At 46.7% G+C, this 26,934-nt stretch overlaps 1 protein-coding gene across 3 annotated transcripts; it reads right to left on the reverse strand.

The window, feature by feature from the left end:
• Positions 1–1,147: 1,147 nt before the first annotated feature.
• Positions 1,148–26,500, reverse strand: oxr1b (oxidation resistance 1b). Of its 3 annotated transcripts, XM_067255420.1 has the most exons (15): positions 26,316–26,500; positions 21,370–21,452; positions 19,231–19,338; positions 18,726–18,833; positions 16,363–16,500; positions 15,728–15,912; positions 14,493–15,277; positions 13,998–14,169; positions 12,230–12,398; positions 6,527–6,607; positions 4,719–4,844; positions 3,838–3,990; positions 3,518–3,613; positions 2,918–2,991; positions 1,148–2,817 (listed from the first exon to the last, which is right to left on the reverse strand). In XM_067255420.1, exons 1-15 carry the CDS (start codon positions 26,497–26,499, stop codon positions 2,682–2,684), a joined length of 2,598 nt encoding a protein of 865 aa, XP_067111521.1. In that variant the 5' UTR covers position 26,500; the 3' UTR covers positions 1,148–2,681. The 3 variants fall into 3 exon arrangements, with proteins under 3 accessions (XP_067111521.1, XP_067111522.1, XP_067111523.1); XM_067255421.1 differs by lacking the exon at positions 6,527–6,607; XM_067255422.1 differs by lacking the exons at positions 12,230–12,398; positions 13,998–14,169; positions 14,493–15,277; ... (4 more) ...; positions 21,370–21,452; positions 26,316–26,500 and adding an exon at positions 10,550–10,733.
• Positions 26,501–26,934: the final 434 nt, after the last annotated feature.

Below are 26,934 nucleotides of genomic sequence, written 5' to 3' on the forward strand. Positions count from 1 at the left end.
GCTGGTTAGGAATAAGGACTGAAAATAACTTGGAAATAGGATTGAGCATAACAAATTGAGATTTTGACACAGTGATTTTGGTCTTGGGGGTGTGATATGAAGGTTGCACACTAGATGGTGATCTGTTCAAGAAACACAACTGAGAAACAGCATCAATGGGAAACAGATTAGGAACATTCTGGAAAAGACCTTTCTATAAAATATATAATTTCAGGGGTGACTGTTGAGCCACAGACAAACAAACAACAGAATCTCATGTTTTTATTGTTGTGGTTTATTGTTGCTCAGTTACACATGGTGGACCAGTGAGAACATCAGTAGAGATCGTGTGACACACCTTTGAGTGACTCAACCAGGAAGTAAGACACTGTTGTAAGACTAATGGTGCGTCCCAATATCAATGCTACCATACTATGTAGCTTTGAAGCATTTTGCCATGGTAAATAGTATTGTTGTATGGGTGTTGGTCGAGTCCCCTGGTCTCATGAACTCCAACAGGCCTCAGGACTAATAGTAGACCTAACAGACTTGGACAGGTGTAAGAGAGATGGAGAACCCCTCACACACATAGAAGACCAGGAGAAGCGGTGGCCATGTCGTTTAATCCTCTCCAGTACTCTCAATCACCATGACGTGACCGAGGTGCGTCAACATGTCTGTGGAACATCAACAAACACACCTCGGAGGACTGCTATGCCAGGAGTCTGGTTCCTGTTGCACTGAGGATCACCCGCGGAAACCCTATGTCACGTCTACCGTTTCCGTGACGATCCCGCACAGCATAACATGGCAACCACCCCCATGGCAACCTTGTACGTTGTTTTCTTGTGAGGAGTAAATCGGCATTATTTAGTTAGCGTTACAGCACTATAAGACGCAAAACACATGACATGGTTAATGTTTAAGCTTATATGTATAGAGAGACTTGTGGATGTTTAATATTATTTAGTCTATTTACAAGATCATATTATGGTACACATTATAGATCGGCTGTGACCAACACATCTACACAAGACATATCACTGTCACAGATAACAGCAACATGGAGTATCGTTATAGAGTATAAATATATAGTTGCTACATATATATAATATAGTAGAGTATATTTCTGAAAAATAAAATCAGCACTCCAGACAGTGTTACTCACTCCAGATATCCTGCAGGTGCAGAGGGCACCGCCCACTCTCACACACATCAATCTAGAGCCAATAAGAACACAAATTAACACAGACAAAACAGTGGACACACTCTGATTGGAACAAATTCAGGAAGCCAACGAATCCTGATTAAATACTGATTCGTCCAGGGACGCTGCTCATTGATTGGACACTGGCCCGGCGATGCTGTCTACTGGTTGGTGAGGTCAGTGACAAGCTGGTAACTGGTTGGCCAAAGCCAGAGTGAAGTCAACAGGTGAGCCAGCGTCGGTCAGGACCTCAGTTGTTGCAGTCTAGAATGCCGTCAGCATGTTCTAGAAGGTTGTTTTGTCGACGTTGATTGGACGAAGATCAATATATATTTGTAACATGATGCTCTGATTGGTGTCCAGGTGACCCAGAAGAACCTGCACTACCCCTCTGTGATAAGATAGTGATTGGTGTCGTCACCCCCCCCCCCGCCAAAAAAAAGCATCTACTTATTTTACTACTGTAGCCATGGCAATCCCATATGGCGTGACCAGGTCAGTGTCCTCATGGCAACCCTGTACGTTGTGAGGAATTCTCCTGTTAGTATTGCGCTGCTATAACATGCCTGTCAACCCTGTCTTGACCAGACCACCGTCATGGTCATTTGTATTGCTGTGAGGGCTGGAGGTCAAGGAAGGTTCTAGAAACCGTGGCCCAGCGAAGCAGACGACAGACCTCCTTCTTCCTCTTCCTGTCTCTCAACAGTCAGCCAGGCTGTCGGATCAGTCCACAGACGTTAGGCCGCAACTCTCTATTGTTGGGAAGGTTCTAGAACTCCCACATCTGTGTTCTGTTCTTCCTGTTCTACACTGGTTACCGATGAAGAACTGAGAGTCAGCCCCCCGCTCAGACAAACCTCGTCTTGGATGCAGGAGCCATGAAGCTTGATTGTTAGCACAACGCTAGCTGTCCAACATAATCTCAATGGTGTGCATTAGCATAATGCTAGCTGTGCAACATACTCCCAATAGTGAATGTTAACACAATGCCTGCCGTGTACAAATATCCCAATGGTGTATGTTAGCCCAATGCTAGCTGCATAGCAGGATCCCAATGGTGAATGTTAACACAATACTTGCTGTGCAAAAATATACCAATGGTGCATGTTAGCTCAATGTTAGCTGCATAGAAAGATCCCTATGACTTTAATAGCACAATGCTAGCTCAGTAGCAGGATCCCTATGGTGTATCTTAACACAATGCTAGCTATGCAAAAAGATACCAATGGTGTGTGTTAGCACAATGCTAGCTGTCCAGCAGGTTGTTTACATTGAATGTTAGCAGAAGGCTAATGTTCTGTACAGGATTCCTATGGTAAACGTTAGCCTGAATGCTAGCTAAAGCTGAGTTTCCCAGTGGGGTGAGTGTGCAGACAGTTAAGACAGACCAGCGTGGACCGAAACACTGCACCACTTTAAGAGTCCATCATCACGTTCCCTCTCCCTCCATCCTTCCCTCTGTCTCTCTCCACCGTCTTCTCCCTCTCTCTGACTCCTACTCGAACGCCCAGATCTCGATATCCTGCAGGACAAAGTCCTCTTTCTGGGACAGACGTGGGTTCCCGAAGGTCTTGCAGGGGTTGCTGCGTCCATGATACAAGTCTCCATCCAGCCACAGACCAAACTCCCCCCTGCAGAGACCAGCAGAGACGAAGAACTTTAGATTGTTCCGTTTTATACTTATTTGGTCCGATTTATCCCGTGCATGTGTGTGGTGTGTGTGTTACTCACCCTCCCCCTCCGAACGCCAAGGAGTCCACATCTCCCTTCAAGAAAAACATGTTGTCTCCAGTCCACTTAAACACCTGAAAAACACACACACACACAAATTCAGGAGTAGATCCTAGACAGGCTAGTGTTGGATGGTTAAATAAGTGTTTAGTGTTTTAAATGTTTCAAAAGAAATGTAAAGCCTTGACCTAGACTACATGATGTCAGCGGAGAATCTCCATCTAAAACGATTAAGGTCCGTTCACACCAAGGACGGTAACGAGAACTGCATAACAATAACTATAATGTTGTTTTCTTTCATTTCAAATGTGCAGGCGCGTTAAATTCGGATGGATTGTGATTGGTTGTCAGTGTTTTATCGTTCATCAAATGGAAGTGATCCCACCGATAAAGTTCCGCTATATAGTTGTCGTAATCGTTGTGGTGTGGACTCTGCTATTGTTTTAAATATAGAATAGAACGATTCTTGAAACTGTATCTTTATAGTCATAGCTATCGTTCCTGGTGTGGGTGGGCCTTTAGCGTTTACACAAGTGATGATTTAGCAGAAGAGCTATTAGGGTTGGTGTTTAGGGGGGTGTGGATGCTGTTGCTAGGCACCTCAAACTCCGGGCAGAAAGTGAACAGGAATGTCTCCCCAGTGCCATAGAAACTATCGCTCACTTTGAAGGGCTCGGACGCCAGCGCTCCAAACAGCTGGCGAGAGACATAGAGACCGTTGCAGAGAGACCGTTACCGAAAGAGACACATAGAGGTACTGTTACAGAAATAGTTACAGAGAGAGAGACTGTTACCGAAAGAGAGACAAGAGACCTAGAGAAAGAGACTATAACAGAGAAAGAGGTAGAGACCTAGAGAGGGCAAGAGAGAGACCGTTAAAGATTTAAAAAACGGACAGAAAGAGACAGAGACCCCCCAACCTGTCCGTCGCTGTCCTTGATCACCATGAGGACGGGGGTGTCCTGCCCCCGCATGGTCCGGTACAGACTCTTGATGCTCATGCCGTGTTTGGAGGAGCTGAATGCCAGCGTCCAGGGGTAACCAATCGTACGTGGGGGGAGGTTCTTAGCCAGCTGGGGGAGGGGGGAGGGGGGGGCACAGAGAGCACTCAGTAGGGTATAGGTTATCACAGGGAGGGGGAGTGGTTTCGCAACCCCCCCCAGAGGCAGTGTTGGAGGACAGGGCATGTTCACTCCTGCTCTGCCTGCAGGGGTGTGTGTGCACATGTAGATGAGTATATATATATGTGTGTGTGTGTGTGTGTCTGTGTACAGTATTTGTGCTTACTCCACCTATGTGTGTCAGGTCCCTGTAGTGGCTAGTATCCTTGGAGGGCTTCATTAAGGTACAGATCATTAACTCAACACACACACTTCAATGTCAGCAGAGAACAGCCAGCTGCTTGACTGCTACCATCTCCCAGTGGATAATGTACACTACATATGGTACTGTAGTATTACAAATGCAGATACTGTACTATAGCATTAGATATACTGTAATACTGTAGATACAGTATTAGCTACTAAGATATAAATCCATGATTTCCTTCATGCATACATTTATGTATGAACATGCTGTGTTGTGTTCTGTGGTGTGTGCTGTGTCTTGCTGGTTCCGTGTTCTGTCTTGCATGTTCTGAGTTCTGCCTTGTGTGTACTGTGTTCCATGTTCTAAGTTATGTGTTCCGTGTTCTATTTCCTGTGTTCCATGTCCTGTGTGTTCCATGTTCTATGTTCTGCATGTTCCGTGTTCTATATCCCGTGTTCTATGATCCATGTTCTTATGTGTTCCAGTGTTCTACCTTCTCAATGTGCTCTGGCTGCAGCAGGTCGCTGGGTTCATTCAAACTGGGACGGAACACTTCTGACTCCAGATCAGTTCTTACTGCCGGGCCCAGCTTGGAGTTCGCCACCTCCTTGGTGGTGATCTGATCGGAGAACAGGGACAAGTTAGAGGAGAGGAGGAGCAGTACAGAAGAGAAGAGAGAGAGAGGGGGTAAGAGGTGTAGAGAGGAGTTTAAAGGAGAGGAAGAGTGTAGAGGACAGGAGTGTAGGAGAGGAAGGTAGAGGAGGGTAGAGGAATGTAGAAGAGGAGGGTAAAGGAAAGTAGGAGAGGAGGGTAAAGGAAAGTAGGAGAGGAGGGCGGAGGAGTGTAGGAGAGGAGGGTAGGAGAGGAGGTTCAGAGAGCAGACGTGTAGCTGAGACTGATAAGCAGCATGCTTGTCTCCAGACTGAAGTCACTCAGAGAGTCAGCACAAAGAGGAGCATGGGAGAGCAGCACTAGCACTGCAACTAGCTAGGGCTAAATCAGACCAGACCAGGCTAGATCTGACTCAGTTTAGCCCCAACTACAGGGATACCTATCCAGGTGGGGGATCGGTCAAATTCAATTCTAAGTCGCTCTCAGTTTCGGGTGTCTATAACTCAAGAGGAGGAAGTTCTCCTGGTTAAACAGGAAGTAAGGACAGGCCTTCAGGTTCAGAGAGAGATAGAGAGGGAATTAGAAGTGAATTTGACCCCCAAGTCTGATGACTGGAAGCAGGGTATGCAGTTCTGTTCTGGTTGGAGAGGAGAGCTTAGGAACCGGACACATCCAAGATGTCTCAGACTGAGGGAGGGAGAAAGTAACAGCACCCAACAGCAAATATCCAAGATCTCTCCGACACAGATCTAGTCAGATCTCAACAGGTCTAGTGTCTCTGGTAGACAGGCCACAGGGTCCTGGCCCTGGCAAGTCATATAGATCTTGAGGAGGTATTCTGCCCTCCTAAGCAGAAGGGAGGTGACTGCTCTTAGTGTAATGAAGAAAAATGCATTCAAAGTGTTTGGTTTGGGTTGACTTTTGAGGTTACAGCTGATTGCCACCCCTCTCCAAAACACAATTGAGGCATAAGGGTCTACCACGTCAAAGCAAGACGTTGCTTTGCTTGGGAGGGCAGTATTATTATGCTTGTGGAAGCTCTTGGATGTTTGCGCCACACTCATGCAGGTGGACTAGAGGACGCTGGGATTAGTAGGAGGTCAGGCACCAGGAGGACTCTGGGTAATGTAGTCGATTAGTAAAGGCGGGAGAACGTTGGCTGAAGAATGTGGGCGACCGATTGGGTACGATCGTTCTCGTGTAATGTTTGAGTGTGTTCAGTTCATCCCCTCCAGAAAGTATTCATTGACCGTCTTCAGCGAACACTGTCCTGCTATAGAGTCCATCCCTCCTTCCATCCCTCCTTCATCCATCCATCCACCCATCCATCCCCACTGTACTGGAATTTGTACAGGGGATGGAAAGCAGAAAAACACTCCATCTCGTATCGCATCTGGGGGCTTCCCCCAAACAGACACCTACGTTGTCTCTTCTAGGAAGAGAGGGAGAGAGGCAGAGGAGTGTGGGGGGAGGGGAGGTGGGTGGCAAACCTATTCAACAAGGCTCTATTCGACTCTCGTTCGTCGTGCCAATAAAGCTCATTTGAATTGAATATGGAACTTCAAATGCTCCGAATGCCCAAAAGAGACTGGCCTGGTCTGACACCACCTAAGCTAAACCCCCGCACACTTAGAGATAGTGCTGCAGAGTGGAGAGGGGTTCTGGGTAGAGGTCAAGGGTCAGGGGCACCTGGAGGCGTTTGCAGAGCGAGCGAAGGTCCTCGCTGTTTAATGCATCGATCCTCCTCTGGTACTCCAACGAAGACACTACCTGAGGGGGCGGAGACAGGAACTACATCACACCCTTTCGGGCCAATCACACGGTTATAGAGGAGGGGGACGGAGAGATGGGTTGACCAATTTGGAGGTCAAAGGGACGTGACTGAAGACAGGACAGTCCAATCACATGGTCATAGAGGAGGGTCAGAGAGAGGGCTTGGCCAATACCCAGGTCACAGAGGAGGCTCGACCAATCAGGAGGTCACAGGGCCATGACTGAAGACGAGACAGTCAAATCACAAGTTCACAGAGGAGGGCCAGAGAGTTGGGTTGACCAGTCACAAGGTTGCAGCACCAGCATCTCTGAGAACAGGGAGATAACTTTACCCTGGGAGCTCTGGATGGCAGGACTGTTGAGGATGTGAGAGGAGGGATGAGAGGTGGAGAGTCACCAGGTATACTCACCCAGAGACCACTCTGGTCCATATTCTAAAGCTAGTACTTCAAACAGCATACAACACAAAACACCTAGTTTGTGCAATGGTGATTCTGAATTTCCTTTCTTTTCAAAAACCATAACTTGGTTTTCTGTTTTTGATATTCTAAACATGCGGACAGAAGAGGGATCACCTGACGGAGCTACAAACCAAGACTAATAATCAAAGACTGGGTCAAAGACTCTCTTAAATACTCAGCTGAGCAAATAAAGGTGTCTGTCTCATAAGGGCAGACAGTGTATCAAACCAACAGAATTTTTTGGGAACGTTTATTTATCAAAGCTGTTATCCAAAGCGACTGACAGAGGGGAACTTCTGAACCTGCAGATCCATCCTAATCAAAGGTTTGTCAGTTGGTGCTTTCCCAGCAGGGAAAGCGTGGTTAGAGGTGGTTAGTCCTGCTTGGAGTGCTCCTGCTTGGAGTGTGGGGGTTAGGAGATGCAGGTTAAGATATTAAAAGCTTGTTGGTGGCATAGCTGGCCTAGCTGGCTATGTGAGTCATAGGACCCAAAGTATAGAACCTAGCCCTACAACCAGGCTAGACCTGGGCTAAACCAGACCATAAATACAGAGCTAAACCAGGCCACACTTGGGCCATCTTTGGCTAAACCAGGCCTTAACTAAAGGATTGAACCAGGCCAGACCTGGTTTTGCCCACACCTATGACATAGCATCGAGCAGCAATGTGGTGTTTGCTGCTTAATTGGGTGTGCTCAAGCCTTCCGCGAGAACACAACCTTTGTTCTCTCACATATATATTATTATTCTTTTTGCCCCCCTAAAACTCAGTCAATATTTGGCCTACATAGACAAAGTAGGTGTCAAAAGTTTCGTCTTGGTAGCGATTGAGTTGCTTCTATTGGAATTTACGTTCCGTTGCATGGTTTAGGCTGAAGTTAAGTTTTTGTGGCGAAAAGTGAAGCTAACGGTGGCTAATTTGCTAGCCACGGTCACTGACGTTACTAACGTCAACACGTCACTAACGTCACGAAAACACGCGTGACTACCTTTGGCAGAACATTCGTTTCGCATTGTTAACTTGGGGGATAGCTAGGCTAACTATAGCTTTACTGCAAGGCAGCTGCAGAAACGCCACAAGCAAAGAGGCTAGGGTGATAACTATTTACTCATTTTACTTTGTGATATGACACACAATTGTGATGTGTAATGTACAGTATAAGCTGATATTATTAAGGAAGTACATCTACTTTCGGAAACAGTAGTCTACTATTTCACTGAAGTATTAGCATCATGACATTAGCCTGTGTTGCCCAGGCAACACATACTACAGTGGTCTGTTTTCAATCATTAAAATAAACATTCCTCACATATACATTTTCGTTGTAGGATTTATTCTGACATTAGTAAACGATTTGTTGGTTAAATTACCATTACCTGTGGTTTCAAACCAGTGTAGCTCACTGCAACGCTGTAGCCTACCCTAGACACTAGTGTGAGTAGCTAACAAAAACTCCTCAGCTGTTCAAGTCAAACGGCGACAGAACATGTTCGGCACTCCCCTTACTCAAAAGTCTTTCAATAGTTGAAACAATCTGACTACTAACCTGAACTTCATTGCCACAGCCTAAACGTTGTCAATCTGTTCATGAAAATAATTAATTTCAGCCTAAACCGTACAACGGAACGTTAAATCGAATTCAACCAACGCAATCGCTACTAAGACGAACACTGCAGTAGTCTAGTACTGTACTGTAGTAGTAGAATTTACCGGGGCAGCTTCTCCACACAGGGCTATATTGCATTTTGCGTTGTTACTGACAATGATCGCTACCAGTGAGCTTTTTATGAATGAGCGATTTTCCACTGAATAAATGTCAAGCTTATTTACGTTTTTGGGGGCATATTTTCAGTTAGCAGATGGTACTGTTTGAATCGCGATTCTATCTTCTGCCGGTAAAGTCGTAGAATAATCTTCAAAGGGGGTTCTTTATTAATGAATGAATGCAATATGAGTAGGCTAAATGCCTGAAAATATCACGAGAAGGTACAACTTAAAAGGACGTTTAAGTCATAGAGATTATGTCAATTTTTACACCGGTCTGCCAAATGTATTCGTTTTGATTCAGCCTGTCAGCTGCCTCTTGCAGGGGAAATGAGAAGACATCATATTTCATTCTACACTTCACTCGTATTTTGAGTTGTAAATGAGCAGCAAAAAAAAGATGCTTTTAAATCTATGTAATATTTATAAATAATAAGTAGGCCCGATGCATTTTTATATAAAATATACAGACCCCTGTGCAACCGACGCAAGCAAGCACACCCTACAATTTCCCCAGAAATTGTATCCTCTCTAGTTTGACTAGATTTCTTAATCAGATCAGCAAGGTAAGTCTGTGAGAGAGAGAGAGACAGAAAGAGAGAGAACCTCATAATGTCATGCCAGCGATTCAAACACGCTAATAAAGTTATAATGTTGTCAAGTTTTCAACTGCGGGAGAAACATGTGATTCTATCTGTTCCATTAAAGGATTCAGGTCAAATTCAACACACTCAACGAAAGTCACAAATGTAGTACGGCTAATACTGGAAAACTGAACTTTGTCATCATATCCTCACACTAAACAAAACAACATTTAAATTTGGGCCCAGAAACTTGCCTCACCAATAGGCTATAGTTCGTATTGTAATATATTGAAGATAAACTGGCTTGGCTTGGCGGTCTCTCTATCTCTGTCTCTCTCAGTCTCTCTCTCTGACATTTAACCTATAGCACAAACCCGATGACCCAATTACAACAACAACAAACGATACCCCAGCATCCATGGGACACCACCAACAACGGACAGCGACGGTAATGTCACCGGGGTGTTCCAGACGGGTCTGTATCTCCAACCTAAAACCGTTTTAGTTGCCATGGCACCGAGCCATCACTGAAGACACATTAACCCCAGAATTAAACTATCAACTAAAATCAAAAAGTTGCCAAGAAGTCCGCTTTCATGCGAGATTACTGCACTTTCAGCGTTTGCAAACGTGACACCGAATGAAAATATCTCCCTGGCACATCCGCGCTGCCCTGGAACTTTATATCGCTGCCGCGCCGAGATTAGCAGGCGCAATGGGGTTATTTTTTGGGGGGGGGGGGGTGCGCCTCCTCCTCACGTTGAAAGAATGCAACTAGCTACAACAAGTCTTGCCAAGCAGTTGTCTCTGAAATTCAGCGCAAGTATCGAAATGGTCCTCTATATACCCAACCAATGTAGGCTAAGATGGGAGTCTAGTGTCTTGCACAATTAATTTAAATTGTCTATAAAGTCGAGTCCGTTGTATTCGCAAAGAAAGATTACCCACAGCCAAACCATCGACTGTGTTTACAAAAAGCGATTAGCTTAATTTAAACATTCGAGTCCATCAAATTGATTATTTTGGAAGTATTTCCAAACAAACTAGGCAAAACAACCGACGACAACAAATTTCTCTCAAGTTTGTTAATTTGTCGCAATTGGCACACAGTAAAAGAGTAAGATGCATACCACAAAGCTGTACTTGGGCGCGAGATGTGTCGCTTCCTTGACGCGTCTAGAAAACAACATATTCAGCATCCTCGTTTGTTTAAAGAACACTTTTTAGGATTTAGGCTGTAACAAAGTTTTGCTATCTCGTCATGCACTCTGCCGTAATACTTTAACAGAGCTGCAACCATCTCTCTCAACATTAGAAGCGTTGAGTGGGCGAACTATCTTTGAAAGGTTGGCCTAGTGAGCCGAGGCGAAGCCAATAAGATTTTTGAACAAGGGAAACGTCTTTTCTGATTGGTCGTTTATCCTTGAGGACGGGTCCTCTTGTCTCGGAACGGCCAGTGGCTTGACATATTCATAACTAACGAATATTGCTTGTTGAGGAATATATTTGATTAACTTTTCATCCCCACTTAACTGCCGTATTAGTGGGATATATCCACGTACACACCACCGAATATATATTTTTCTACTTAAAATTACACCAATACAGTTTACAATCATTACGGTCACACCTTGCGTTAAAAATAAAATTTTACAGACGCGCGCACACACAAACACACACAGAGAGAGAGATGTCTAAAACAAGATAAACACGAGACATTACAGTACATACCGTTCACCTGTGTCCCATCAAACAGAGAAAATATGTTATTTTAAAACTGAAACAAACTGGAACAGAGATTAAACACAGGTAGACAGCACACGCTCAACTCCATGCACACACACAGAGTAAGGACACATTTAACACACTAGCCTACAAATCAATTGTTTTAAAATGATTTTTAATAATTTTGAAAGAGAGATTGTTCATAAGTGTAGATGAGGATACACAGTTAACACTTTTAAACTATGTCTGTTTTTACATGGACACAGTTTGTCAGTGTAGCTTACTAAGAAAATGCCTAAGAAATTGGTGCCTTTTCTGTATAAAAAAAACAAACAAATATATTTTCAATTTAACAAGCACTAATGTATTTTCAGCATATTCAAGATGAAGTAAAACCCAGTCCCCACCAGTGACACCATCTTTTTTCATGACTGGTCTATTTTCAGCCATTTTCCAATCATGTTCACTTCACATACAGTGTGTAAACAAGTAGACCACTTTAAGTTGGGATTTTCCAGGTGAAAACAACTCGAGTTTCAATCAATTCCCTGAATTCCCTGATAAGTGAGCCTGACAGTGCACTCTTGTTTGGTTGTCTAAACCAGGTTGCTGAAGAAGGATGTTTGGACCACAGTTCACGTCGATCACAGTACCGTGACAACCATTAGACACCCTCCAGCCCCAGAGACACGACAAGCGGTTAGTCAAGGTTCTGTCTTAAGCGCGTCTGTACGTAAGCACGGAGGATTTTAATATCAGTAACTACAACCTGTCACATCTGCTGACTGGATCAGATCATTCCACAGCATGTGAGGCTGGTGTTACGTAAGTGTCCAGATAATCCCTTTTTTTTTGTTGCTGATTAGAGTTGTGTGGTTGTTTTTGTTAGTGGTCTATAGGTGCAGTGGTCATTAGATCCTCTGTGGGCATTTTGCATGTCAGCTAAAAATGGCTATGGATATATGTCACCAATACACTGTTTATTATTTATTTAATCCAAAACCATAAATCACCACATAAAACATTGTTTTTTGTTTTTAATATATATATATATTATATATACATATATGTCCTAGGTTTCTTACCTCCCAGTCTTTGGAGGTGATGTCTGGAACCGGGGGTTCGTCAGAGCCCATTTCCACCTGGCGGTTCTTCTTGACCACCACAAAGCCAGGTTCCCGCGGCCCCTCCCCGACCTCCTCCCCATACATGTCTGGACTCCACTGGACGAAGAACCCGTACAGGTGGTCCGACCTGCGGACACAGCACCAGGTACCACAGAAGAAAACACAGCTCAGAGGACAGGGATTGATCCTCAAAGGACAGGAAGTGACACACTCAAAGGTCACCCCCCCCTCCCCCCACAGTATACAGACCAGTAGACCAAGGCACATACAGAGAGGCCTGAGTGATTTCAGAATGTCACCCATCCTCAAACTGTCACACACAACAGTGAGTTTTGACGGATACTGTCACCCTTGTACTCTAAGGCAGAGAGGAAGAGAGAGAGAGAGAGAGAAAGGGGAAAGAGAGAGAGGGAGAAAGAGAGGATGAAGATTGAGAGAGAGACATAGAGAGAGAAAAGGAGAGAGAAATAGAGAAAGAGTGGAACAGAACAGTGGAATCATTGTGTCAAAGAAGGAGAAAACATCTGCTCATCCACCCCGGCTCTCACTTTTTCCATCTCCTTCCTTCCTTCCTTCCTTCCTTCCTTCCTTCCTTCCTTCCTTCCTTCCTTCCTTCCTTCCTTCCTTCCTTCCTTCCTTCCTTCCTTCCTTCCTTCCTTCCTTCCTTCCTTCCTTCCTTCCCCCTCTCTCTCTCTCTCTCTCTCTCTCTCTCTCTCTCACTCCCCCCTCCCCCTTGATGACATACTAAAGGGAGTTCTAACAGAATGAGAGACCCAGGTTGTTAGGGCACATTAGGCTGATTTACTGTCCCTGATTAAACACACAATCCAGCACTCACAGCAACACTAATGAGGTTACACAGATAACTTGTCATGCCAGTCACACACAAACACAAACATGCACCAAACGCACACACACACACATCATGCACGTGTGCACAAATGTACACACACAAATGTACACACGAATGCACATTCATGATTTAAAGGACACGCAGAATAATTAAGACTTTGAAAGCTTTCCTTGTTTGAAGTCTGAAGCCCACGGCCACTCACTGTAGGTCCAGCTGACTGAGCACTCACCTCCACCCTCACCCTCACCCTCACCTCCACCCTCCACCTCCACCCTCCACCTCCACCCTCCCCTCCACCCTCACCTCCACCCTCCCCTCCACCTCCACCCTCCCCTCCATCCACACCTCCACCCTCACCCTCACCTCCACCCTCACCTCCACTGTCACCTTCACCCTCCACCCTCACCTCCACCCTCACCCTCACCTCCACTGTCACCTTCACCCTCACCCTCCACCCACACCTCCACCCTCACCTCCACCCTCACCCTCCACCCACACCTCCACCCTCACCTCCACCCTCACCCCCACTGTCACCTTCACCCTCACCCTCCACCCTCACCTCTACTGTCACCTTCACCCTCCACCCTCCATCCACACCTCCACCCTCCCCTCCACCTCCACCCTCCCCTCCATCCACACCTCCACCCTCACCTCCACCCACACCCTCCCCTCCACCCTCCCCTCCACCCACACCCACACCACTACCATCACCTTTACTCTCACCCCTCACCTCTACCCTCAAACACCTGTGAGTGTGTTTGTGTGTGTGTTTGTGTGTGTGTAGATATATACAGTATATATGTGTGTGTGCGTTTATGTGTGTGCATGTATACATGTATATATGAGTGTATTTGTGAACCTGCCCAGCCTCACCTGTCGGGGGGGAAGGCAAACCAGTACTCGTGCTTCTTGCGGTCCCTCTGAGCGTACTGGTGCATGGAGGCACTGGCCTGGGACAAGAAGGTTCTCCTCATTGGCCGGCCCACACGCAGACACAGGAACCTGAGGCCCCGGGGCCTCCTCCTGTCCTTGGGGCCAGATGGGGCTGGGAAGGAGGGGGGGGGGGGGGGGGTACAGGAGGAGGCAAGGGAGGGGCAGTTTATGTAATATTTATGTATATTATACAGCCCTGGGGCGATTAGAAACAAAGCAAGAAAATGGACATCATGTGTTTCTATATGGGGACCGTTGATTGGTTAATGCGTCCAAGCACTAAAAGGTTTCCCTAAATTCCCAACTTTTTTTGCCCCCAAATCTGACACTCTGTTGCCCTTCAGCACCCCTTGGATCCTCCCCAATTTAAATTTAAATTGACAATGCATTGCAACTTGCCGCGCCGCTGCGTATGTGAATTCCCTATTGCTCTACCTTGTCCTGCTCCCGGCCTCTCCTGAGTGGCTGGGGCAGCCTCTATGACTGTCAGCTGATCCGTATCCTCATGCTCATTGGTCGACTGCGTTGTGTGGCTCTTCCAAAGCTTTCTGAGTTCCTCCAGACTTGATTGTGATTCCTGGTTCTGAACACCTTCCTGGTTCTGGTCCACAGTCTGGCTCTGGGTCTGGTCGTGGGTTTGGTCCCTATCTTGGTTCTGGTCCCTTTTCTGGTTCTGGGTCTGGACCCCAGACTGGTCTTGTTTCTTAGCTTCTATACTGTCTGATGCTTGTGACTCTGGTGTGATGTGAGACTTGGCCTCCCCCTCACCTGCTCCAGCGCTAGTAGTCTGCTCCCCCCTCCCCACCGAAGGCTCCCCCTGCTGGGCTTGGCAGTCTGATGTTGACCCCTCTCTCCTGGAGGCCTCGTCAGAGCCTGGGTCACGCCTGGGCGTGTGGCTGGGGCTGAGGGCATCTGGGGCGGGGGTGGTGGTGCTGGAGGGGGGGTCGGCCTGGTTGATGGTCTGGACGGACTCGGAGGAGGCTCCGGAGGACCTGAGGCGGCGGAGTTCGTCGGAGGATGGGTCGGGATCGTCTCGGACGGGCGAGATCTCCGACTCGGTGAAGACGTCCTCGGAGAGCGAGGCCTCGGTGCTGCGTGGCGCCGTGCTGGCGCTGTCGTTCCCAGCATCCTTTGCGCGTTGTGCAGCGTCCTCCAGGTTGCTACGGGCGGCCCTCCTCATCTGGCTGGGCTCTGGGGCCGATGCAGGCAACTCCAGATCTCTGAAGGAACACAGACACACACACACAAATATGCACACACAGACACACACACAGGATATAAAGTGACACTTTAACTCCTTGTGTTATCTTCGGGTCATTCTGACCCATCAGTCATTGTAACCCACTGTCGTATTGCGACAAATTTACCTCATACAAAAACAAAGTGAAGCATTTTCTTTTAACCGTTGGGCTGTCTCAGACCCCCCACATTGCAAAGGTTAAAAGAAAATTGTCTTTATTTGTTTTTGTATTGGGTAAAATTGGGTAAACACAACGATGGTTCGTTATGAACCTTTGGGTCATGTGACCTGAAGGCAGCACAAGGGTTAACAGCGGCAAAGACAGAAGCAGGCTCCGGTGTGTGGACACACACACACCTCCACTACAGGTCACAGGCATCAGGGGTCACACAGGGGTCAGGGGTCAGACGGGGGTCACCAGGAGACTTACGGGGGGACAAATTCCTTGATCCTGGCGTCGGTGACCTCGGTGCACATGGCTGCCGACAGCAGCTCGTCCAGGGGACACATGATGCCGTACTCCGCACAGCCACTCTGCTGCACCAGCACATCCGCCTTGTGGGGGTCAAACATGATGTTGCTGGGGGTGACCAGAAGCACGCCGCTGACCACACCCTGGACAATAAGCAAACATATGTTTGAATGCTGTCTATCTAGGGTTCTCAAAAAACAAGCAATAATTTCCACAAGCTGGTATATGATAACCGGTAATATACCTTCATTAATAAGGCTGCATAATTACCCATAATTCAAAGAAAGTGAATATTGTGTCCCTCACACCATGATTGGGAATTGTGTCTGTATCGATATTTACTCTGGCTTGACAATAGAATAGATGAGGTCTCATCACCTGATGAGGTACAGCTTTTCACAACTAGCTAACCAGTATAAAAATAGCTGACTGGTGCTAGCTACAGAAACTAGTATACAGCTAGCTGACTGATGCTACCTACAGTAACCAGTATACAGCTAGCTGACTGGTATACAGCTAACCGACTAGTGTACGTGTTAGCTGACTGGTGCTAGCTGACCGGTATGCTCTAGTGATATCTTGGAGGGACACACCTTGCCGTCAGTGATGTACTTGCAGTTGATCTTGAGGAACTTTTCAGTGAGGGCCTCCTCCTCCTCAGACGTGGACGACACCACCCTGGCAGGGCGGGGCTGGGCTGGGGCATCCCGCCGCTGTGACACCTCGCCGTCCTGGACGTCAATCAACAGATGAGAGGGTGAATGGACGAATTAGCAGCCAGTCAGCTAGCCAGCTAGCCAGTTAGCCAACCAGCCAGAAAGCCAGCTAACTGGCCAGTCAGTAAGCCATTCTTCCAGTCGGTCAGCCAGTCAGTCAACATGCCAGCCAGACAGTCAACCAGTCAGGCTAATGTCAGGCGCCTGACCTGGTAGAGAGGAACAGCATGTAGGGCTGACTGTTTGTCAGAAGCAGAGCTGCGTTCAGAACATGACATCAATGTTCCACTTATTCTAGTACTTATGAGTCTGAGTGTCTGTTCATGTATGAACGTACTGTATTATTGCAATGGCACACATACTGCAGTATTAGGCGTACTAAATGTATGACATGGTTGTATGTGCCTGGGGAGGTGTGTGTATGACGTGTGTGTCTGTGATATGTACTGTATGTATTTGAGTGTGTATGTGTATGATATGTGTGTTTGAAATATGTGTGTGTGTGATATGTGTGTGTATGTGTGTGTGTGTGTGTATGTGTGTGTGTGTGTAGTAGATGAATCACTGAGGAAGTGTAGAGCCCCCTGGTGACCTGACAGATCTCAAGACCATCTGGAGGTGTGTGTGACGGTGATGTATGTGTGTGCATGTGTGTATGATGTGTGAGTGTGTGTGTCTGCAGGTTACCTGGCCCAGCCTAGAGACTCAGCACTGATCTCCTCCGGTGACACAGCACCAACCTGACAACTGGCCAGCCACAATGGTCAATAATCCAGCCAGCCAGCCAGCCAGTCAGTCAGACAGTCAGCCAGCCATTCAGCTAACCAACCATTCAACCAGCTAGCACAATGACCAGTCAACAAGTTAACTAGCCAGTAGGTTAACCAGCGGGCAAATTAGATTACTGGCCTATTAGTAAAAGAATGGTTGAAGGAGAGATCAATGGAGATGTGTGGGAGGTTTGTTGATAACTCTACTGCCCCCCAGTGGCTAAACTCATACACTGCAGCTCAAGACACAGCTTAACCAATCACAGCAGTTGTTTTGTCCAGATAGCAAGTTAGGTGACATAACCAGGTAAGTTAACTTTCCAGCTGGCACACAATGTTGCAGCAACTTACTGGCAATGTTGCTACAACGTTGGGTTTGTAACCCCCTGATGGGTCTATACTGACTGCACGTTTCACTCTTTGGGTTTCACATTTTGATCACTCTTTCCTTCTCTCCTTCCTCTGTTTTCTTTCCCTTCTCTTCTTTCTCTCGCTCTCTTCATCCACCTCCCTTTCTCCCTCCCTCTCTCTTTCACTCGCCTTCTCTCCATCAGTCTCCCTTTCTGTCTCTCCCACTATCTCTAATTGCTTTCTCTCTATAGCTGTTCTACCCTACCTCTTCCTTTCTGTCTCTCCATCCCTCTTTATCCCTCTGTACATTCCTCTTCCGTTCTCCCTAACCATCTCTCCATTTCTCTTCCCTTCTCTCTCTCTTTCCATCCCTCGCCCTTTCTCTCTTTTCAAACCTCTCCTTTTCCCTCTCTATCTCTCCCTCTCTCCTTACTGACCACACTGCATTCTCTAGCCCAGCGCCTCAAGCTCTCACATTAAGAGCCAATTAGCTTCTGGCTGTAGCGAAGACACACAGTAGCTATCACACAATACACATACACAAAGCAAATATCGCACACACAACACAACACACATGAAACCCTCCCACACAGTATCTATCACACACACAAATTGACACATGCATGCATAACACATGCAGTGTCTATTACATACACAACACACTCATACAACACACATACAGTATCTATCACACAAATGCACAGTGTTGCTTCTTACAGCCCTGCCTGATACCTGACAGCACTCCTGGTTGAAACAACGAGCATAAGGATCTTTTGCAGCCTTATTAAATGTTCCTTTCTCTGGGTGATTAATTGCTCTTCCCCTGGATGGTGGAAGTATGTGTGTGTGTGTGTGTGTGTGTGTGAGAGAGAGTGTGTTGATGTGTCATGTTTGTGTGTGATTGAAAGTGAGTGTGTGTCTGCAAGTGTGTGTGTGTGTCAGTGCATGTGTGAATGAGTGTGTGTCTCACCCTCTCTCTCACCGCTGGATTGGAGTTCATGTGATTGTTTGTGTGTTTATTATTGTTTTGTGTGTATGTTGTTGGTAAGGCTTGGTGTAAGGGAATGATGGGAGATGTAGTGACAGCGGGATTATGGGTAATGTAGTGTGAGGAAGTACCTTGGCCTGCTCAGTGTCGGAGGATGTGGGGGAGAGAGGGCTGACAGGACTGAGAGAGGGAGAGCTCTCAGGACTGGAGACATAGTTTGGGTCTGGAACATACAGCACCTGCAAACACACAGTAACACAACCATATTTAGCACCTGCAAACACACAGTAACACAACCATATTTAGCACCTGCAAACACACAGTAACAAAACCATATTTAGCACCTGCAAACACACAGTATATGTGTGTATGTGAGTCCCCTGTGTGTGTGTGGGTGTGTGTGTCTCTTGAGTGTGTGTGTATGCCTGCCTGGTTATGTGTTGTGTGTGTGTCTCCTGTGTGTGTATGCCTGCCTGGTTATGTGTTGTGTGTGTGTCTCCTGTGTGTGTGTGCCTGTGCCTGTTTATGTGTTGTGTGTGTGTGCCTGTTAATGTGTTGTGTGTGTGTGTGTGTGCCTGTTTATGTGTTGTGTGTGTGTGTGTGCCTGTTTATGTGTTGTGTGTGTGTGTGTCCTACCTTCCCAGGAACGACAGCTCGGGAGAACAGCTTGTTGAGCTGAACCAGCTCGTTAGGAGTCGTGTCAAACTTGAGTGCGATGCTGTTCAGAGTGTCCCGAGACTCCACCTACACCATGGATACGCACACACACACACACACACACGACTTAACTTGTGCAGAACCTCAAGGGTAAACCTGGAAAACCACTGATGTGAGTGACACAGTCATCTGAGAGAAGAGGAGAAGAGAAAGGAGATAATGAGAGGAGGATAGGAAAGGAGGTAAGCAGAGGAGAAGTGAGTGGAGGGGAGGAGAGGGGAGGGAAGAACAGGAGCCTTCTCTCGTCGCATTCTTCACAATTTATTGACCTCCTGTCCCATTAGCCAATCAGAACAGTCCCAGGGGGATGTCACCTTAGACCAAGGCTCAAATGACCAGGTGATCAATCTCCCCCCTCCTGCGCCCATTACCTCCATGTAGCCAGCTGGAGGGCTGCTCCCTCACCCTCCCAACCCCCTCCACATGCACAGTAGCTGCTGTAAGTGGACCTGTAACGGATAGACTACTAGATCATCTGACAGCAGAGCCACTAATCCATACAGAACCCTATCCCTCTCAGAACCCCACTGATGAAACAGCCATATCCCTCAGAACCACATTGTTCACACAGAACCCAGAACACTATCCTCCCTGATCTATACTTGTGATGGCTCGTCGAACGAGTCGTTTCTTTCGAACGAATCCTTAATATGGCTCAGGAGTAAGTGGGATTCATTTTGTCGTGGTCGTGCTAGCTTCGCTGTCCTAGATTGTGAACTGTCTTTGCATCGTTTGTTTATTTTCCGCATTACTGCTTGCGTAGGCTCCGAATAGGGAACAGAATTGGGTAGTTCATCCATCAACTGGGTCTTCCGGTCACATGACAAGCGAACATCAGACACAGACCCAGGTCACTGCTGGTTTCCTGATATCAACTACCATTCATCTTTGGCTGGTTTGACTGCATTTCTTCACGAGCAAATAGTTTGCGATAGTGGATGTGTTTGGGGAATGAGTGTTGAATATTGAACATTGTGAGCAGATGACCAAATGAAAAAGATCAGTCCTGAAGTCAGTAAAATGATCTGATCTTTCCACCATTGATCCATCCTCCTCATACAGTCCCTGCTGTGGACCAACCACAGGCTGACTAGAATAAGGATGGGCAGGGATCCCGATTGGCTGTGTGGGGTTTAAGAGGTCTGGCTCTGCTTCTGTGATAGGACGATCTTCCGCTAGTCATCCATTCCTCTGTGCTTGGTTAGCCTGGCTGTCACCAGGGAGCATGGGGAGGGAGGGTCATCAGAAGAGCAGGAATGTGATCTCTCTATTTCTATCCTCCTTTTCCCCATACGTTTCCCTTACCCTTCTCTCTCTCCCCCCATCTCTCTCTCTCTCTCCCGCCCTCTCTCACCCTCTCGCTCTTTCTCTCTCTCCCCTCTTCTCCCTCCATCTCACTCTTTTTCTCTCCCTCCCTCTCACTTCCTCTCTTTCACTCTGACTCCCTCTCTTGCTTTCTCTCTCTCACTCCTACTCCCTCTCTCGCTTTCTCTCTCTCATGCCATCTCTCTCTTTCTGTCTGTGTTTCTCGCTCGCTGTGGAATCAATGATGATGCATTCTAGAGGAAGGGTCATAGAATGCCGAACCAGCTCACACACACACACACTGGGGAGGCTTGTGAGTCACATGAATATTATCAATCAAAACAATACCAAGCCACCTTCCACACATAGGGAGGGAGGGAAAGGGTGTACAGATATAGGGATGAAGGGATGGAGGAAAGAGACAGTGGCATTGGAAAGACAAAGAGGGGAAAAGGAAGGAGCAGGAGAGAGAGAGAGAGAGAGAGAGAGAGAGAGAGAGGGAGGGATAGAGAGAGGGAGAGATGGAAGCATATGTACACACACACCGTCAGCAGCTGTATAGCCCCACAGCATGTAAACAGAGACCACATGGACGGAGGGGAGGGGGGAGAGAGGGGAACGAGAGAGAACAGGACACTGGAGGCAGAAAGAGAAGGAGGAGAGAGGAAACGGGACTGAGAGAGACCGGAGAGAGGACAGAGAGAGGACAGAGAGAGGACAGAGAGAGATATCGTCCATGACGTGAGGACTCACAGAATATTCCGTGGTTCCGCGTGGTCTTTGGAAGGACATGCGGCGGACATCCCTGGCGTCCGTCTTCTTCTTCTGGCCCGCGTCTGGAAGCACACGAGCCCGCGTTACACTCACAGCCCGGCGCTCTCGACGCCTCATCCTGCTAGCAACGGCTGCCGGGAGACCGGAGCATGTGACCACAGAAGCTAACAGCGCTAACCAGGCTAGCACTAACAGATGGTCTCTCTGGCTGGCTGCATCTCACTGCTGCCTCTCCCTCTCTCTCTGTTTCTCTGACTGTCGCACACTCTCTCTCTCTCTCTCTGTTCCTGCCTCTTTCTCTCTCTGTACTCCTACCTCTCTCTCTTCCTCTATTTCTCTGGCTCCTGCCCTGCTGAACCCCTTTTCTCACTGTTTCTCTCCCAAACCCTCTCTCCCTCCCTTTATCTCTCTTTCTATCTCTCTCACTCCCTTCCTCTCTCTCTCTCTCTGTCTGTCTACCTGACTGTCAGTCTGTCCTTCTGTCTGCTAGTCTGTCTATGTAAAGTGTTTTAAAGCCTGTCTATCTGTCTGTGGTTTAGGTATCCTCCCACATGCTCCTGTCCCTTTAAAACACGTCTCTGCTCCCTGTCTCTCCATCCATCCCTACCCCTCTCTCTCTCTCTGTCCCTCCCTCCCCCTCTCTCTCTCTCTTTCTCTGACTCAATGTCCACCCAGTCTACCTCTCCCATCTCCCACCATCCCTCTCTCTCCCTCTCCCTCTCTCTCACCTCCCTGCCCCCTCCCCCTTTTTTCTTTCTTCCCCACCTTCTCTTAGTTGTTGCTGACGTCAATATGGGCATTGTGCGTATTACTAAGTGCTGATACCCCAGGGTGTTCTGGGTTATGTAGGCCAATCCTCTGGGGTATTCTGGGTAATAAAGGCTAATCCTCTAGGGTGGTGGGGGCTGGTTTTGTTAATAATTGGGATGTTAACTTCATAACAGGTGCCCCTGAAGAAATCATCATCAGGACAAACAAGTTGTGTGAGTGTGTAGTGTGTGCGCGTGTTTGTGTGTGTTCATGTGTGTGTACATATATGTGTGTACATATGTGTGTATATGTGAGTGTTTATGTGTGAATGTGTGTGTATGTTTGTGTGTGTGTGTGTTGCAGCACCTAAAAGTGTCATCCCTGTGGTGCTGTCTCTCTGCAGAGCCAAGCATGGTAAGTGACCTATTGTTGCTATGGGGAAGCGGTTGATGGTTGCTATGAGGAAGTAGTTGCTGGTTGCTATGAGGAAGTAGTGACTGTGGCTGTATAATCCTGTTGGACACACCAAGGAAACTAGTCACCTATCAGCCAACACCTGTAAATGTTCAAATGAAAAGTCAATACAGTACACTAAACATTAGTTTGAAAGGCTTTCAATAAAAGAGTCTGTCAAATGACTGTTATAAATAGAGGCATTACCTACACTTCCCCACCAGGTGGTTAGAGCAGCATCCCTCCTTGTGTCTGCTATCCAGCCATGCTCCTGTGTTCTGAATGATACATTAACCCAGTCCCTGTGTGTAGGTGTGAGGTCACTAGGACCAGGACTCTGCTGTCTGCCAGGAGTACTCAAGCTAGTTCTGTCTCTGGGGGCAACCCATAGGTTCCAGGAGTTCTAGAACCGTTATTCATCACTCTGAGAGCTGGACATGCAGTAATGAGACCTGACTGGACTCACACTGGGCTGCCACACACACACACACACACACACTTTCATGCTCACACACCAAGGCAACACACAAGCACACTCACAGGTTGGTATTGTTATCTTTGTGGGAACTCAAAATTGGAGGGGACCATTGAAAGTCCTGATTTCCCAAACCCTAAACCTATTAAACACATTAACAATTATAAATTGACATTCCACTGGCAACTCTCAGAGGGGCTAATTAGCTTACACATCATGTTTATAGGAAATTTTACTGAATCCTACCTATTGCATATTTAAACAAGCAGACACACACAAACACACAGGTGTACACACGCACACACACACACACACAAAGAGACAATCTCTGCAGTCAGCAATCCAGCACAATGTTTTGTAAGATGTACAGTGTTTGAGGTACAGTGGACCAGCATAGTTACAATTCTGTTAAAGGTGGAATAGCTGTGTCCCGATAAACCTTGTTTGTGAATTTGCCAGATGTTATATCATAGCTGAGATTTATTTTGCACCGTGCCTGCTAGCTGTGATGCCTCCTCTGTCACAAGATGGACCATTCCTGGACTCTGAACACCAAAACTCTGTTCGAACTGTGCACGTCTGATCCCCTCAATCTTCAACTGTAAGCTATATGGACCATGTGCACGTGGCATTTGTGTTCAAAAAGTTAAAGCTAATTTACCTATAAGATTTGATGCATTTGAAATTACATTTTTGCAATCTTTCTTAATTTCCTAAGGTTTCCATGTGTTTTCTGTTTTGTATCAGTTAGATTGCTAATGCCTCGTTCTGCCTGTTGGATAGTCAGCGTGTAGCTTACGTTCGTCCATTACGACATTGGACTTGACCAAGCTACATCGTATCCGTTGTCGGTTGTCTGTTTTCTATTAATTCCCCTTTGCAGGTATGAACGGAGGTTGGGATGTGTTTTGACTTGTATGTTTGATACTGAAATGAATATGCACCGTGAATTGTTGGTTGGTGTCACTGTTTAAGTATTTTAATTTGTCAGACATGAAAAGTTCAGTTGTATTTTAGCCTACTTGCTAGCTAAGTCGCGTGAAGCTGTGTTGAACGGAGGTACAGTTGTCACGTTCCCGGAACATCTGTGTTTCACTCATTTCATGTTGGTATCAAGTAATGCTTTCATTAGATGTAATATTTCAAGTTGAAATGAATAAAAATGCATTGCGACATTGGACTTGACCAAGCTACATCGTGTCTGTTGTCCGTTTTCTATAATTCCCCTTTGCAGGGGCACAACATCGACACCCCCCTCTCTCTCTTCCCTCCCTCTATTTCCCCCTCCTTATCGTACTGCCTCCTTTGATCCTTTCATTCCTACATCATTCGCTTCTCCCTCCCCCCTTTTCTCTCACTCTCTCTCTCTCTCGCCCGCCTGCTCCCCTCTTCTCTACGTACCTCCGTTATCCTCCCCAGCTCTCCTCCCCTTCCACTTTCATCCCTCTTCTCTCCTTTCCTCCCTCTCCTCTCTCTCTCCCCTCCTTTCTCCTCTCCTTCCCTGCGGTCCTCCATCGCAGTCTATCCTGGCACACACACAAACACACACCCTGACCTCCTCCCCTAGTGCATCCACCACACATACACACACACACACACTACCTCAGAGCTCTATTCTTAGTAGCTCCCTGACTCCCCTGGTGCTGATAGCAGGTTATGCAGTTATGATGACACAGGGCACCAGATGTCTCTGTTACACAGAGCCAAGGGGCCAGAAGAGGAGGGCGTCAGGGAGGGTAGCCCCCCTCACCCTCAACCCCCTACCTACCCCTAAACACCTCCCACCCTCAACACCTCCTACCTTCACCCTATCCTCTCAACACATGGTAAGACCATGTATTACCATATAAGATCATATAAAACCATATATTACCATATTGAGATTTTGTAAGACCTTATAAGACTATATATAATATCCTGTAAGATCTAATACGACTATGTAAGATCATCTTGTAAGACCATATAAGACCATGTCTACCATGTGAGATATTGTAAGACCAAGACCATATAGAATGAAAGACCATGTAATTCCATATTATGTAAGATCTTATAAGAACATATTAAACCACCTTAGACCACACGATAGGGCCCGGATACAGGTCACATGGTCTGGCAGGGAGAGGAACTGCAGCAGTGTAACAGGAAGTGAGATATGTGTCCAGACTTTCTGAGGTTGGGGGTGTGTGCCAGAGTGAAGCAGGGTCAGGGGGAAGGGACAGTAGTTCATTTCTGTGTGTTTGTGTGTCCGTCTGCCTATCTTCCTGCCTGCCTGTCTCTCTGTCTCAAAGCTTGTTTACCTGCCTGCCTGTATCTGTCTCTCTGCACATACTAATTTATGAACTTATTGGCCTTATAACTACATTAATATATTCTGCAGCAGTTGTTGCATGGAACCTGTTAAGATGTGGATAGTTTGTACTGTGCATGGTCAATACAGACAATTTCCTCTGACCACCGAAATACTGCTAGAACAAAGTACTTCTGACTCACTCGACCTTGTGGAACCCCCCATACTTCTAACACAATTCCAACCCTGGCTACAATAGCTGTCAATAATTTTGCGAGCACACAATTTTGAGGATAAAAGAACATAATAGGGATTCATAAATAGAACGCAATCAGAATACCGTGAGACGCACTTCTTCACCAGTTCAAGAACTCTAGGCTGACCACGATGACTTCTTTCTAGAACATTTACGTGACAGACGTCACTTTCATAGTAATAATTCTGACTCTTAACACAAAATGTCGAGTAGACCGTGTGCAGAATACATTCATCAAATCTTAAGATTTTGTACCCCTAATGTTTATCCACCTGGGCTGCGTTTCCCGATAACGATGGATCGTAGCATCAAACAAAAACGAAATCATCGATATTTCTTACGTAGGCTAATCCATGCGCTTTCAAGAGCTACGAATTTTTAAGAGACACTTTAGCTACGATGTCTTTGGGAACGGCCCGTAAAAGTAAGATTCGGCGTACGATGGATTCTACGATCAATTTAGGCTTACAACGCATTCGGGAAACGCACCGCTGAGCAGGCTACCTTGTAATTTGGCTTGCGGCCAGGCGCGCAAACATAGTTGAGTTCAGTACATGCATGCCTGTATGTACGCACAATGCAAAGTGACACCAAGTTGAGCCCAATTACACCGAATTATCACTCTTAAACACAGTGACGGTTAACCGGTAAATGTTCTGGAAGGAACGATAACTGTCAGTCCGTCAACTAAGCACCTGACCAACCTGGGGAGCGGTCCTGCACGACTCTGCTGAACAGCCCGGAGTTGTATTTGAGATCTCCCGCGTGAGAGTTTCTGAAAACTATCTCTCTCGTGGGGGAGACAGGACTGTTTGGGTTGGAAAAGGACCCTTCGCTCCCGCTGGACAGGCGCTTGCTCTTCCCCGTGATTGACAAAATATAATCCATGTTTGGAGAAAAACTATAAACTTTAAACTACAATAAATGTTTTTTGTGTTACGTTGCATGCGCTGTCCGTGGACGTCCCTGACCCCATTTGGATAAAAGCGTCAGCTAAATGAATACATTAGACGTGCTACTAGACCGTGAGACAGTGCAATATTTGCACAACACGAACGACAGCTGCCAAACGAGAACTGGATAAAGTTTTTTTGTTGTTGCTAGTTTCATTTTGCTGTCGCAAGACCGCTCATGGGCCAAAAACCAAGTTCGAGTTGGCTACTTTGGGAATTAAAGAGCCAACAGTTTAGCAAGACAAACCAAAAGGCTTGACCAGGGCCAAACTGCTGTGTTAAAGAGAAGCGAGAAACTGCAAGTGAGAGCAGAGAGATAGAGAGAAGAGATAGAGACGTAGAGAGGGCATGAGAGAATGAAGCAGAGCGA

The sequence above is a fragment of the Osmerus mordax genome, chromosome 18 (genome assembly GCF_038355195.1).
Source record: "Osmerus mordax isolate fOsmMor3 chromosome 18, fOsmMor3.pri, whole genome shotgun sequence".
Classification (NCBI taxonomy): domain Eukaryota; kingdom Metazoa; phylum Chordata; class Actinopteri; order Osmeriformes; family Osmeridae; genus Osmerus; species Osmerus mordax.